The sequence below is a fragment of the Ahaetulla prasina genome, chromosome 2 (genome assembly GCF_028640845.1).
Source record: "Ahaetulla prasina isolate Xishuangbanna chromosome 2, ASM2864084v1, whole genome shotgun sequence".
Lineage (NCBI taxonomy): Eukaryota > Metazoa > Chordata > Lepidosauria > Squamata > Colubridae > Ahaetulla > Ahaetulla prasina.
This window is the reverse complement of record NC_080540.1, coordinates 241,115,513-241,130,324: the sequence shown is the minus strand read 5'-3', so window position 1 is coordinate 241,130,324 and position 14,812 is coordinate 241,115,513. Positions and strand designations below refer to the sequence as shown.

The 14,812-nt window shown below is 35.1% G+C and overlaps 1 protein-coding gene across 2 annotated transcripts in view; it reads left to right on the top strand.

The window, feature by feature from the left end:
- LOC131191645 (hippocampus abundant transcript-like protein 1) overlaps positions 1-14,812 on the top strand; it is a 36,544-nt gene that overhangs the window by 9,432 nt on the left and 12,300 nt on the right. For both annotated transcript variants that reach the window (XM_058169999.1, XM_058169998.1), the window contains exons 4-7: positions 3,824-3,951; positions 4,224-4,338; positions 9,656-9,874; positions 13,874-13,987. In XM_058169999.1, coding sequence (XP_058025982.1) covers positions 3,824-3,951; positions 4,224-4,338; positions 9,656-9,874; positions 13,874-13,987 — 576 coding nt within the window. The remainder of the gene's footprint in view (positions 1-3,823; positions 3,952-4,223; positions 4,339-9,655; positions 9,875-13,873; positions 13,988-14,812) is intronic.

The following is a 14,812-nucleotide window of genomic DNA, read 5'->3' as shown; positions in this document are numbered from 1 at the left end:
CTACCACTGTATCTCCTTTAAGGAAATCATGTGTAAAGGTCTCTTTCTTGACTATTCTCTGATTAATATGATTTGTATATTGGGGAAAATATACTTTGTAAGTGAGACTTTCCAAAGATTAATGCAATTATTTGTACACTATTTAAACCTTACTGCCATTAGGAGTGATTTTCAGTTTACTGCTTACTTGTAGACTTTCAATTTTGTTAAACAAGCATGTGTTCCAAAATATATGTAGCAGTGGTCCAAATTGATATGTATATGGCTGAGCATTTGTTTGAAATGCTCAAAAGTGATAAATATTAAAGCAAAGAAAGAAAATATATACTGTATATACTATACTCGAGGGAGGGAGGACGAACGAGCGAGCGAGAAAGGGAATGAGCTAGCCCAGTGGAATTTTCTTTTCAAATATAGTACATTTTCAATATTGCGCTACAGTATTACAAATCAGATCAATATCAGAAACTGCTGAAATATATGTGAAAGAAATTCAGAATCTTTAATGTGTTTTTCTAATTCTCTAGATACTGGCCAAAATTTGACTCTTTTATCTACCAGTCTAATTTTTCTATTTTAGTCTTCCTTTATTCAAAGTGGCTTGTAGATTATGAAACAGTCATGATTTAAGGCGTCATGGACTGCAATGTTACAGCTAATTTGCAGATTAAAAGGATACGTAAGAACAGTTTACCTTGAAAGATCAAGCAGACCATTCTGTTTCTGTGGCACTTTCATTAGAATAGAATAGAATAGAATAGAATAGAATAGAATAGAATAGAATAGAATAGAATAGAATAGAATAGAATAGAACAGAACAGAACAGAACAGAACAGAACAGAACAGAACAGAACAGAACAGAACAGAATTTTATTGGCCAAGTGTGATTGGACACACAAGGAATTTGTCTTGGTGCATATGCTCTCAGTGTACATAAAAGAAAAGACGTTCATCAAGGTACAACATTTACAACACAATTGATGGTCAATATATCAATATAAATCATAAGGATTGCCAGCAACAAGTTATAGTCATACAGTCATAAGTGGAAAGAGATTGGTGATGGGAACTATGAAACGATTAATAGTAGTGCAGATTCAGTAAATAGTCTGACAGTGTTGAGGGAATTATTTGTTTAGCAGAGTGATGGCCTTCGGGAAAAAACTGTTCTTGTGTCTAGTTGTTCTGGTGTGCAGTGCTCTATAGCGTCGTTTTGAGGGTAGGAGTTGAAACAGTTTATGTCCAGGATGCGAGGGATCTGCAAATATTTTCACAAATATTTGCAGATATTGCAAATATTAAATTGTTCAGGTGGAGAATAGCTATATTCTCTTTTTGTTGAAGTACTTTTACACCTAAGGAAGATTTTCTGTGCTTGCATGTAGCAGCTCATGAAGTAAGTTATTCCTTGGAGGCCCTTTTAGCCAGGTGTTGTGACCTTTGTCAATTTACCGTGCCTGAGTTAAGGAACTCTAAGCAGAATTAACTATCTTTTATGCATGGAACCAGGCCCATCCAGTTTGTTCTTTTTAAAAAATAACTTTACTAAAAATTATAATATAAAAGTGCAAAGTAATATAAACTAAAAGAAAAATAGAAAAACAGTTATTGACTATGCTTTGCCTAGCACTGCCTTCAGTTCACCATTCTTCCACAAGTCCCCCAATTCTTTTTTTAAAGCAATAATGTCATAAAATAAATTTTAGGGAAAAATTTCCTCTTCTCAAATTAACTTTTTTATTGAGTTCTAGTAAAAGGTTCATGAAAGTTGCTTTTGACTAAATTTACTCTCTTGTTTGTTGTGTCAATATGTGTGTATATTGTATATTATATGCGATATTGGCTACAGAGAAGCCAGGCAGATCTGATCTTAGAATCATAATATTGGAACAGGGCATTTAAACTATTAAGTTCAGCGTTCAGTGTCTGTTGTTGAATACCGTATATACTCGAATATAAGCCGATCCGAGTATAAGCCGAGGTCCCCAATTTTACCCCAAAAAACGGGGGTAAACTGGGGACTCGAGTATAAGCCGAGGGAGGGAAATGAGGCAGCTACCGGTCAGGGAAAGCCTCCCTCCCTCAGCCGAGAAGGCTGGCGGCTCCCCCGCCCCGCCCTCTCACTGCACCGGCAGGGCTTCCCCGCGCTAATGCAAAAGCCCGCCAAGTTTGCACCATCCGGTATAATGTGAAAAAAAGAAAAAAAAACAAACTCGAGTATAAGCCGTATATACTCGAGTATAAGCCGAGGGGACGTTTTTCAGCACAAAAAACGTGCTGAAAAACTCGGCTTATACTCGAGTATATACGGTACATACTATGAAGAATAATCTATCACCATATTGAATAGTGAGTTCCATTGTCCAGTGCTTTTAGTGCCTCCTCCTCCATTTCCTCTTTCTCCTCCTCCTCCTCCTCCTCCTCTTCACATTCAGCTGTAATCTGTTTTATAACTTAAATGCATGATTCTGTGGCATGCACAGAATGAGAGAGAATAGGCCTTGACCTGTGTGGCATTCTTTCAGCACATATCTACTCAAAGTAGACTGTTTGTCAAATGCTTTGCTTGAAGTAATTTACAACAGCCCTGTGTAATCAGAGTTTGATAAGATTTATTCATAACTTATCTCTGCTGCATTTTAATAATTTGTAAAACTAATATCACAATAGAAACAGGAGAACTTGCACTTTGTGGTATAAGTGTCCATCTTATTTTAAAAATTCAAAGAAATTAACCTGGCGGTGTTGTTAAAAAACATTTTGGAAAAAGCAAATAGAGGAACAGTCAAGACAAGTAAATCATTGTTAGTGATGTCTACTCACACTGTTCAACAGAAAGATATAGGTAGTGTTTTCGGATTTTTGAGAGAGGTGAAATCATAATAATAGAGTTTAATTACTGGTTTCTTTATAAAGCCTTCCTTTTTAAACCTGATTTGCCTTTGCTCTTATTAGCTACAGTATTTGAGGCTGCAGTCCTTTGACCAAACATTCCTTAAGTTCATTTGTTGCAAATATATACAGCAAATAAAAAAAAATTTGGTACCGCTCAATAATTTGAATGCTTTTCAAAAATTCCTAAAGAGGTTGAGCTTTCATATAATAAAAAATATATTTTTGTCAAAAAAAAATAAATCTGCATTCCATGAAGTAATCACAGTAAATCCATGTTGACATTTAAAACTACAACATTCACTAATCTCAAACTATCAACTGTTCTTTATGACAATATCTCTAGTTTTCTGGAAGAATAAAGGTGACATTGCACTTGAGTCCCAAATGTTGGCAATGTCAGTCACTATAGAAACATAATCCTAGACTAGTGAGATGTTTGGTTTTATACTACATAACATATTCTTAGCTTCTTATTTTGCTTTGATTTACCTTTTGAAATGACTTTCTGCTTCTAGCAGTCGGTAGGCATTGTGACCTTTCATATAATATAATCTCTATCTGATGGAAACTTCATTTTTCATTTTATTGAGATGGTCACTGAAATCTATTACAATAAACAAGTCACCCATTTGTTTAGCAACTTTCACATTTGCCATTGCCATGGAAACAATTTTCCCTTGTAAGAGTTCCTTTTCCCTTTAAGAGTTTTATTGGATTTCAAAAGTATGACACTCATGTTTGGGGTTTATGCAGCTTTGCTGGCCTGCTCTATATGTGTGTATATGTGTGTTTTTAAAAAATGGTTTATTTGTATAACTTGTTATTTCAAAATTATGCTTTATCAATAAGTGCTTCCCAAAATATAACACATTTTATAGTTGCTATGCTAGTACAAACAACATTAAAATCATTACCATTTTGTTCTTAGGGATTTTTATCCTTCATGAGTGCTCCACTGATAGGTGCTTTGTCTGATGTCTGGGGAAGAAAATATTTCCTCCTTATTACAGTTTTCTTCACTTGTGTCCCTATTCCATTAATGAAAATAAGTCCATGGTAAGTGTGGCATAAATAACTCTGGTTATTTGGGGGAGGGCGCTTGGGGGGAGGGGACTGTATTAAGAAAAGAGATCTAGTAAACTTTCTTGCTTTTGTGTCAAAGTGAGTCAGTGTAAGTCTTAAGCTAGTATACTCTTAAGTACATTTGACAAAGGAGTCACTGAATGTGGATGGGATATAAATCTGAGAAATAATCTAAAAGTTTGATTTTCTTATGTTTACAGTTTTTTATGTAGCTACAATTCATAAATGTGGTTCTGATTTTGCAGGTGGTATTTTGCAATGATTTCTGTATCTGGGATTTTTGCTGTTACATTCTCTGTCATATTTGCATATGTAGCTGATATAACTCAAGAACACGAGAGAAGCACGGCTTACGGACTGGTAAGAATAATTCTTAATAATAATTCTACTAAGTGTACTTTGGTTTGTTGGGTATCATGTCAGCATTCACTAATAATTTCTGGTTTTTAAAAAATGTGATATTGCTTAAAAGTAAAATTTGAAACTGTATTTTTAAAAATTATAGTACTTCTATTCATATACATGTCTAATGGAGAGCAAAATAAAAAAGAGGTCTTGTATATAGCATCCCCAAGAATAAGCAAGTCCATTAAATAAAAAGTAGGTAGACCAATCCAAGAATGCAATTCTGATTCCTTTCTTCATCTTAACAGTTTATAAAGAGATAATAATATCCCCTGGTCAACTGATTACACATTCTTTAAAGACAGTTTTTCTTATCTTGGATGCTTTACGAGTAAAGAAATGCTAAGATAATTATTATTTCAAAATGACTCTAACAGATTTTTATATAAAATACTGACTCTGAACTGGCCACTTTGTGGAACATTATCAGTAATCTTTTACAAATGTTAGCATAACATGTATTAAAATGCTTTTCTTTGACACAGTGGAATACTTTTAATTTAGATGCTGGTTAAAGTAAGTGAACACAGCAGGATTCAATTTATGGTGTGTGGGCGTAGCTGTGTTAGTTGGATACAGTAGAAGCAACAAAGCACTGTTTGGTACTTAAATAACTGACAGTATTAAATGAAGCAGTGTAGTTTTGTGAAATATAATTTATGTCAGACATGTATGAAGTAGTGTCTTCTGATAAGAAGGATAGAACTATAATCATGTAAGCAGAGAGCTAACGAGGTCAAGAACTATTGAAGTGCAGATGGTGAAGATTGTCATGATTACTTACCTAATAATGATCATTTTCAAAATGGTGGAATGAAACAGGCATTTTAAAATTAGCGTATTGTAATACATGGGTTATGGTAAGGAATCTTCATCTTTGTTTAAGATGAGAAATGGAAGGCTTTCATAACATTTCAGCTACAACATGATAAAGCGAATCTTAATTTTTTTCTGCATGGGAGTTAATTTTACAATGAATCCTAAAGTATCCTGCAGAATTAATTTTTTTCCAATCAAAGATTGAAAGTTGCCTTTAATGATGTAGTGTCTGTTCTTTTGCATAGGAGCGAAGTATGTTGAGATATTGGTTACAATTTTTTGGCATGTAATATTTTGGAGATAAAGAGGTACATGTATATAATGAACGACACGGGTTATATAAAAGATATCCAAGAAGATATTAAAAATAGTTTTGATAGCTAGGTATGCTGAAAGGTTGTTGCTAAATTGAATTTGGGAAGGGTTTTGCATCCAAAAATCTAGATAGCCATAGGTTTTAATCTACCCTTTCTCTTTTCTTATACAGTATTTAGTAAGTCCCAAGGATGCTTTTTCAAGAGGGAATTGGACTTTCTGGTTTTTTGAAGACATTTTGCTTCTCATTCAAGAAGCTTCTTCAGCTCTGACTGGATGGTGGGGAATGGAAGGATCATTATCCAGTTAGAGCTGAAGAAGCTTCTTGGATGAGAAGCGAAACATCTTCAACAAAAAACCAGAAAGTCCAGTTGCCTCTTGAAAAAGCACCTTTCGGGAAACCATGACCTTGATGACTGAGAATCTCCATAGATATTTATAGTAAACATATTTTGTAATAGAGGTAGTCCTCGTTTAGCAACCACTTATTTAGCTATTGTTTGAAGTTACTGTGGCGTTGAATGAAGGGACGTTTGACTGAACCTTGTAGTTGTGGCCATTGCAGTGTGATCATGATTTGAGAGCTTAGCTTTTGGCTAGCAATTACAGTGGTTGGAGCATCCAGTGGTCATATAATCACCATTTGTAACCTTCACTGCTGACTTCCAACAAGTAAAGGCAATAGGGATGCTGGCAGGAGGTTGCAGATGGTGATCACATGACCATGGGATAGTGTGACTGCATGGGATTTATCTAACCATGGCAACGAAAACTGCTGCAACTTCTGTGGTCATGTGACATCATGCTTATGACTACGTGGCTTAGCAACAGACTTGCTGATCATAATGACCATAGTTAAGCAAGGACTACCTGTATGTATAAATATTTCCTATATTCTAACTCAGCATTCGTACCAAAGCCACTATGTGTGGATCTATTTAAAAAAATAACTTCAACAAAACAGTGCTATATGAAGAAGACTCAATTATCAGGAAACAGTATCATGTTCTTAATGCATTGAACTTTTGTTGTCGTGTCATTAGTTTATGAGTACCTTAGCAATCCCTTAGTAAATCAGAAAAATGTTTTGCTAAAAAACACAGCTAAGCTTCTGAGATGGTGATAAAAAAGGCCTGTTTTTTAAAAAAACTTTGTGTTATTGTTATTGATTAGATTTCAATCATTAGACTCTTGATGAGATCCAAAAGTGGAATATTTCATGAAAATCAATAAAACATCCTCTGTACAAAGCAAATAATAATTAAAAATTCAAGCATTCAGCTTAAAATTGGAGCAACAGTTAATTCTAATGACTCACAAGCAATTTTCCCACAGTTGATTGGTTGAGTAAACAGTTTTGAACATACCTTAGTTCAAAGCTATATAGGCTTTTTATATTAAAACCAGCACTCTAAATGTTTCCAGAATTATTAGTCGGTTGCTGGAAATTCTGTAGCTGCAAATGTAAAGTGCATTTGTGCCTAACACAGGGTGGATAAAAGTCGATGATTTTTAAAAAAAAATAATCAGATTTTTTTATTTAAATCAATTTTTTAAATTTAAATCGGATTTTTTATTTTTTTATCAAAATTGTTTTAATAAAATGCTTTTGGAGTAAAAATCTATCCAAAGATAGTTTTCTATTTAAGATAAATTAATAATTTAATTTATTTAGCATGAAATGGAGCTTAGTTATATAGCATGAGGTTGTATATTCTGCAATATTTACATTTTTGGTAAACTCATTCAATGAACCTAAGCTCTGCAAGCTAAATAGGAAACATTCATTTTGTTTGCAAATAATCATGTTAAAGATTCTAACTACCAGCAAGAATGAGTTCTTACATTTAAAGAGCACCTGTTATTTCAGATCCATCAAGGCAGCGCCAGTTAGTAGGCATCCATTCACCTGCTGCCTGCCACATCCCTCACCTTGTTGTGTCATATCACATCACCAGCCGTCCCATTCAAGAGAATGGGACTCTCACTGAGTCAATGGTGGGTCAGAGGCAAGCTGCTTCGGGAGAGATGACAGTTGCTCTTTAAAAATTAGGATTTAAATAAAGTTGATTTAAATATAGCCTTTTTACTAGTGATTTAAATTGTGTTTTAAATCAACTTGATTTAAGTCAAATCCATCCTGGCCTAACACCAAGTTGGCGGTAGATTGCTGCATTTTTCTCCAGCTGCAGTTTTTGCATGATCTTCAAAGGTAGCTGTCAAAATTTTAGGGAAAACCCCCTCCCAAAGTGATCCAGCCATTTATGCCTCCACTTGGTTCTCTGCAAGAGCAAAGAGGGATATGAATCTAGCTCACAAGTGGCAGGGGGCATAATGGTGAGCATCCTATCTATTTCACCTGAATCCATGTCCAAAAAAGGGATACTATTACTGCTACATTCCTGTCAGGAGCACCTAAGTGCTTCCAGGTTGAAAGGATTGAACGGTGACATCACCCTTGCCCAATTGGGGTCTCTTTTCATTTCCCCATTAAAAAAGGGGATGTTTAAAAACCAGCTTTTTAATTTTGGCAACAATATTTGATTTGAAGATAAAAATAGAAGATAACTTATATTTTTAGCCATCTAAAAAGTAGAAGTTATTATAGGGTTCAGCAATATAATTGCAATTTTTGAATTGGATAGGATTGGAAAATATATTAAAGAAATGGAAAATTGATTGAATTGTTATAGCCAAAAGAATCACATGACAGACTAATGAAAAAAAGGATTTAAGTAAATGAAAGACCATAGAAGAAACATTGCTGTTGAGAAATTACGACCCTTTGTAATATTAGTATGAGAATTTCTGAAATAGTAATTCCAATAGTAATTATTGATATTGCAATACTGTTTGCAATAATTACATCAATATTGAATGCAATGAGATAAATGTAACCTCAAAATAAAAATCATCATAATCACAACTGTGAAAATAATAACGAAATTCTAATAATTGTTAGTGACTTTTAATACTGAAAAATTATGATACTATCAAGAGATTGGGGGGAATTTATTTTCCAAGTACTGCTTTTTAACATTCATGCTGCCTTTCCATGAAAGAAAATTTCAGTTCACACTAAACAAGGAAATGTTACAGCATATAAACCACTCCTTATCACACTAGCAAATAAAGCTTTAACTACAACCATAAAACAACAAGAAAGCCACACCTCAAAATACTGATAGTAAAAGAAAAATCTTTAAATGCCTTCAGAGTTCTGGAGGTAGAATTCTGTGTCTTGTAAATTGCTTGTACAGTGTAAGAGAAGAAGGAGACAGAAAAATATGCATGCTTACTTTAAAGTGACATATCATGGCTTTGTTGAACTTGCATCACAAATCCATTTCCTGGAAAGCAGTGTTTAGTATTGCTATTTATATCTCTGCAATATAAATTATTCTCGTAAATGTTTATTAATGCTGCTGAGGATATTTCAGAAATCATGTTGCCCCTCTCCCCATTTTTTTCCATGTTAGTACAAAATGAGAGGCTAACTAAGAAAGCATGGTGAGCTGTGATTAGATCAGTGGGCAATAGTAGTTGACAATGACAAGGATGATGATTTTGCAGCTCAACTTAATCATCAGCATGCTGGTTGGAAGCAAAAGAGGGCAATTTACAAATTTAGGTGTAATGAGATTTCTCTACAACCTAATGGATTCTTTGCATAGCCTGTAGAAGAAATCTGGTACTTATAAATCCCTTCTCCCAAAGCAGGTAGGTAGGCTGAATTGTTTTGCAGAAATGTACCTACAGCCCCTTGTTCATTTTGCTAATATCAGAAACTATTCAGTGAAATCACTTATAAAATAATTACGAAGTTCAAGCTAAATCAACTTTAAATTAAAAAATATAAGAAAAGCTTGAGGAATTGGAAGGGATATTACCTTAAGAAGAAGGATTGGGCCACAATGATTTAATGTAACTTCCTTGAATATTCTGTAACTAATTGATAAGACTTTATCAGATTTTCTCTAGCGCTAGCCTTTAATAGTCAGTTTTCTATGACATATACATACCTATGTCTAGGTCAGAACATCTCTATCTTGTTAGTGTTTGAAATTAACTTTTAATTGTGTTAGTTTTTCTTCTATCAAAGTATTATATTTTATATATTTTTTCTCTTTATATCTAGGTATCTGCTACATTTGCAGCAAGTTTAGTAACTAGTCCTGCTATTGGAGCACATTTGTCTAATTTGTACGGTGATAACTTGGTGGTGTTAGTTGCTACAGTGGTGGCTGTTGTAGATATCTGTTTCATACTACTAGCTGTACCAGAATCTCTACCTGAAAAAATGAGACCACCTTCATGGGGAGCTCTTATATCATGGGAACAAGCAGATCCGTTTGCAGTAAGTTCCAGTTATATTTCTTTTGCTTTGTGATACAAGATGTCACTTTTTCATTTGTGAAAGAAAATGTATTTTGAATGGATTGATTAAAATGAAATTCTGTCATATAGGCATGAAGTTATTTTTTTAACCATGTTTTACTTCTACCTATAGCTTTCTAATTATGTCTAGAAATAACTTGCTGTGGGCAATAAGGTATTAGTACTAGTGATGGTAAAATCCTACAGATCCTTTACAATATTTAACATAGCTGTCTATTTAACATTATGGCAGGCAAGAAGGAACTTAGAGAATTCTTTATCAGATAAGTCAGTGTGGAATTGAAAAGGTAACAAACGAAATACTCAGCCCTTGTTTGCTCTTCTGTTATTTCATTTATCCTGACTTCTAAAACTGTTCAGATCATGGTCCTTTTTAAATCTGGTATTATGAAATGAAAATAAAAGCAACATACACAGTTCCTGTGGTCTGGTTTCACTAACTTTGATGACAGGCAGATTGTTCCTAATTAGAAGTTAGCTTCATTCAATTTAGAAAGTAGAATCAAATTATTGGATGAGCAATTTTTATTTTTGCTCAGAAAGTATACCTATTAAGTGCCATCTTGATTAATTTGACCCAAAGTCAAGCTTTTGGTTACCATGGGCAACTGCCCAGATGAATTTAGGGAGTCATCAGTAAGAAGAATATTTAATACACTGTCACTTTAATAATGCATTGAAGCAAACCATTACAAAATTATTCTACCTGAAAGGAGGAACAGGATATGGGAGAGAACTGTTTATCAGAGGTTTTCTCCTTTCCAATATGATGGTGGGAGTTGTTAGTTTTTCCTATTTTAATCAGAAGTGCCTCAGAATTTACATGACAGTTCTGTGAATGGCTATCCAGATTTTTGGAGCTGTGTCTCATCATTCTGCCAGTCATTCCTTTTTCTCTTTATAAAGGTTTATGCCAACCTTACTACAGGTAGTCCTCGACTTATGACCACAATTGAATCCAAAATTTAGGTTGCTAAGCAAGACAGTTGTTAAGTGAGTTTTGCCCCATTTTACGACTTTTCTTGCCACATTTGTTAAGTGAATCACTGCAGTGTTAAATCTGTAACACGGTTAAGTGAATCTGGTTTCCCCTTGACTTTGTCAGAAGGCTGCAAAAGGTGATCACATGACCTTGGGCACTGCAACCCTCATAAATATGAGTCAGTTGCCAAGCATTCGGATTTTGATCACGTGACCATGAGGATGCTGCAACAGTCATAAATGCGAAAAATGGTCATATGACACTTTTTTGATGCCATTGTAACTTTCAACAATCAGTAAATGAACTGTTGTAAGTCGAGGACTACCTGTCTAGCAATGTTGTAGTCTGGGACTATAGGATTAATTAAATATGTGTAAAAAAGCTTTACGTTACTCAAACTAGAGAGACAGATTTATTTTATTTTATTAAATTTATGATATCCATCTCATTATCGAGCTTGATTATTGTCCTGTGGATTAACATAGATATAAACTGCTTTGTACTAGATTTTCAGCATTGGAATTGCAGTATCCTTTAGTCTTTCCCTTTTGGAGAACCTTCATCTGTCCCAGCTGTCTTTTCTCGTGAGCTTCTCTGTCCTAGAATCTTTCTTACCATTTATCTAGATTCATGAAAATCCCTTTTTTAGAAATACAAATATACCATGAACTTCAGCTTTAATCCCGTTAAAATCTAGAGGCCTAACATAATATGGTATAATATAATATAATCCTAACCCTCTTTTCTGTTGGCTATTATCAAATATGGATAGCTGACCCTCTTGGATCTTTCTGAGAAACCTTTCTGCAAGTCAGGAGAATTTCCTGGAAAGGTCATGCTTAGCAGAGTATGAGAAGTTAGAATCAATAAAAAAAGTTTCTCAACAGCTCCAACAGTTCCAGATAGATTCTGACAGGAACAGGGATAATTTCTCATAGTCTTGAGAACAGTTTCATTGAGTGTCTTGATTAACATTGGCAATGGAAGGCTATGAAGGCAGAAAATATGATTAATTCCAGACCGCCTCTCTGTTGGCCAATTCTAGATGGCTTTCTGGTTTACTGATGACCTCTGGGAGGTGATGTTGGAGAAGCAACACCTTAGGTGGCAACTGAAAGCAAAAAGTGACCCTGAGCATGGATACAGACTTATTTTCAAACCAATGCAGGGGTCAAAAAAGAAGTGAAGCAGCTATTTCTTCTATTGTCTTGGTGAGCTCTCAGCCACTAACCTTGTTTAGGGTGACAAACTCCCTTTGGAAAGAACTCAGTTAGAGCTCCTTCCTGGCTGCTGCAACGTGGCATTTGGCAAGCAAAGCCTTTCAGATTCTCCAAAATCTTGACTATTTGTGTGCAGAATTTGTTGTAATGACTGGAACATTCACATGTTGTATTATCAGGAACAAATGAAGTGATAAAATGTTATCTTGGCTCTTACACTCACCTGTGGATTGTCCAGCCCCATCAGGTAGACCAGACCAACAAAAACTGCCCAGAAAGGCTAAGACTACTTTAATTGAGAGATAACTTTAATAACAAATCTCTGAGAGTGCTGTGTCTCTTCCATTCTTACACTGACATGAGTTAAGAAGTTGTCTTTCTGAGCCACTTATGAGTGATTTCTGCTAGTTTTGTTTTTTCCCCTAGTTGCTTTGGTAATGGATTTGGTCTATGTCTTCAAGGTCATCTTCCTTACTCTGTACTAAACTGGATCTTTGCCAGTCCTGGCTTATTTGGAAGATTGGGGAAAGAACATGATAAATTGAACGTGGGACACTATCAGTATCTCATTGCAGGAGGGATTGATGCCAACAGCTTTGAAGGAGCTTACTCCTTAGGAGATGGCTCACTGAATTTATCTGTCCTTGGCAAGCATTGCTCTGTCTCTAAATTCTCATTTTTGGAATAGAGACAATGTCCAGTGCACAATTACAGAACATTCTAAACAGAGTGAGTTATTTGAGTTCAGACCTACACACGGGATCAGAACACTTTGTTTGTGAATGATTTTTAAACCCTGGTGCATTTCTACTGTTCTCTTAGATGTCTCAGTTAACTTTGATACTGTGGACTTATGGACTTCTTAGAGGGATTGGAGACTGGAGGCTGTGGAGGCTGTGTTATAATGGTTCTTGTTTCTTAGTGAACAATTCTAGTCAGGGCAGGGGAAGAGAGATTGGGTCACTGGCTGCACTTTTGTGCAATGCCAGATGGTTCACTCTTTTATTCATTCTTTTATTCCTATTTTACATTAAGTTTTAAGAGACTCCAGTCAGTCAGTTTGGGATGTAGTGTGATCTGATGCTATCTATCATGTTTTCCCGAAAATAAGACACTATCTTATATTTTTTTGAACCCTGAAATAAGTGCTTGGCCTTATTTTTGGGGAGGGCTTATTATTTTGGGGCACATGGAGCAAGACGGGACTCCTCTTGCCGTCTTATCTGATTTCCAGCTCTGTCTTCCTAACCCTAGCAAGAGGAATGGCAGGAACAGCTGCACATGTGTTTAAATATTTTTGGGGAGAGTTTATTTTCGGGAGAGGGCTTATTTTGGGGGAGGGCTTATTTTCAGGGAAACACGGTAGTTATTCATTCTTACCCTGTTCCATACAGTAGATTCTTTCAATATCTTGACATAGTATTAAGATATTTTAAGGGTCTTGATGAGACAAAATAGACCAAAACTGAATCCAAGTAAGGTGGAATTGCTTTTTTTTATTGGAATGTACTGACAGCTCTGGTATTACCCTCATAACACATACTTGAGAGAATAAGTCCCTGAGTTTGTTAGTCTTCTGAGCTTTATTTATTGTTCTGTGGAATTTTTATTGTTGGTTACCAAGTGTCTTTTCATCAATGTTGGACACAAATTGAATGAATGCGTGAATACTATTATTAATAAATTATAGAAATAATTCATTTATTTCTGATGGTTGGTTTTGTCTTATCTTATTTTTCCTCTTATCTTTTGACAGTCTTTGAGAAAAGTTGGAAAAGATTCTACAATTTTGCTGACCTGCATCACTGTTTTTCTTTCTTATCTCCCTGAAGCTGGCCAATATTCTAGTTTTTTCCTTTATTTGAGACAAGTAAGTAGTTTCCAACATTTTACACTGTCTGACTAGTTGTCTTGAACAAAGCTTTAAATTGGGTTTCCAGCTTTATTGGACTAGTGAGCACAAATAAAATTGAAAGCATGCCCATGAGCCACCTGACAAAATACCCGTTTCCCATTCATGAAATGTTAACAAATTACAAACTATTGAGGATCCTTTTTAACCCCTCAAGATGGTCCCCATAATCCAATTTCCTTAATATCAACCCACATATGTTTCTTTTCTCCCAAATGCATATAAAAAGTTACTTTGGAAATTCAGTGGAATCATAAGGGATATGAATGAGAAATAACTCCCATGGTTTGGGCCTTATATGTGGTTATAACATATCTGAAGGAGCTAACATAATGCATTGTAGATAGTCCTCAATTTAAATCGCAATTGAGACCAGAACTTTGGTCGCTAAACAATGCGATCATTAAGTGTTGTACCTTATGATTCTTGATGAATGTATCTTTTCTTTTATGTACTCCAAGAGCATATGTACCAAGACAAATTCTTTGTGTTTCCAATCCCACTTGGCCAATAAAGAATTCTATTCTATTCTGATTGTTACGTGAATCATCACATGACTGCACCCAATTGAATGACTTTTTTGGTGCTGTCTTTAACTGAATCACTCAGCTGTTAAGCGAATCGAGCTTCATCCATTGATTTTGCTGTTAGAAGTTAGCTGGGAAGATCACAAATGGTGATCACGTGACTCTGGGATGATGCTGCAAACATCATGAATGTGAACTGCTTGACAAACTCCTGGATCACTATCATGGGAGAGTGGGATTGTTGTAATGATTGTAA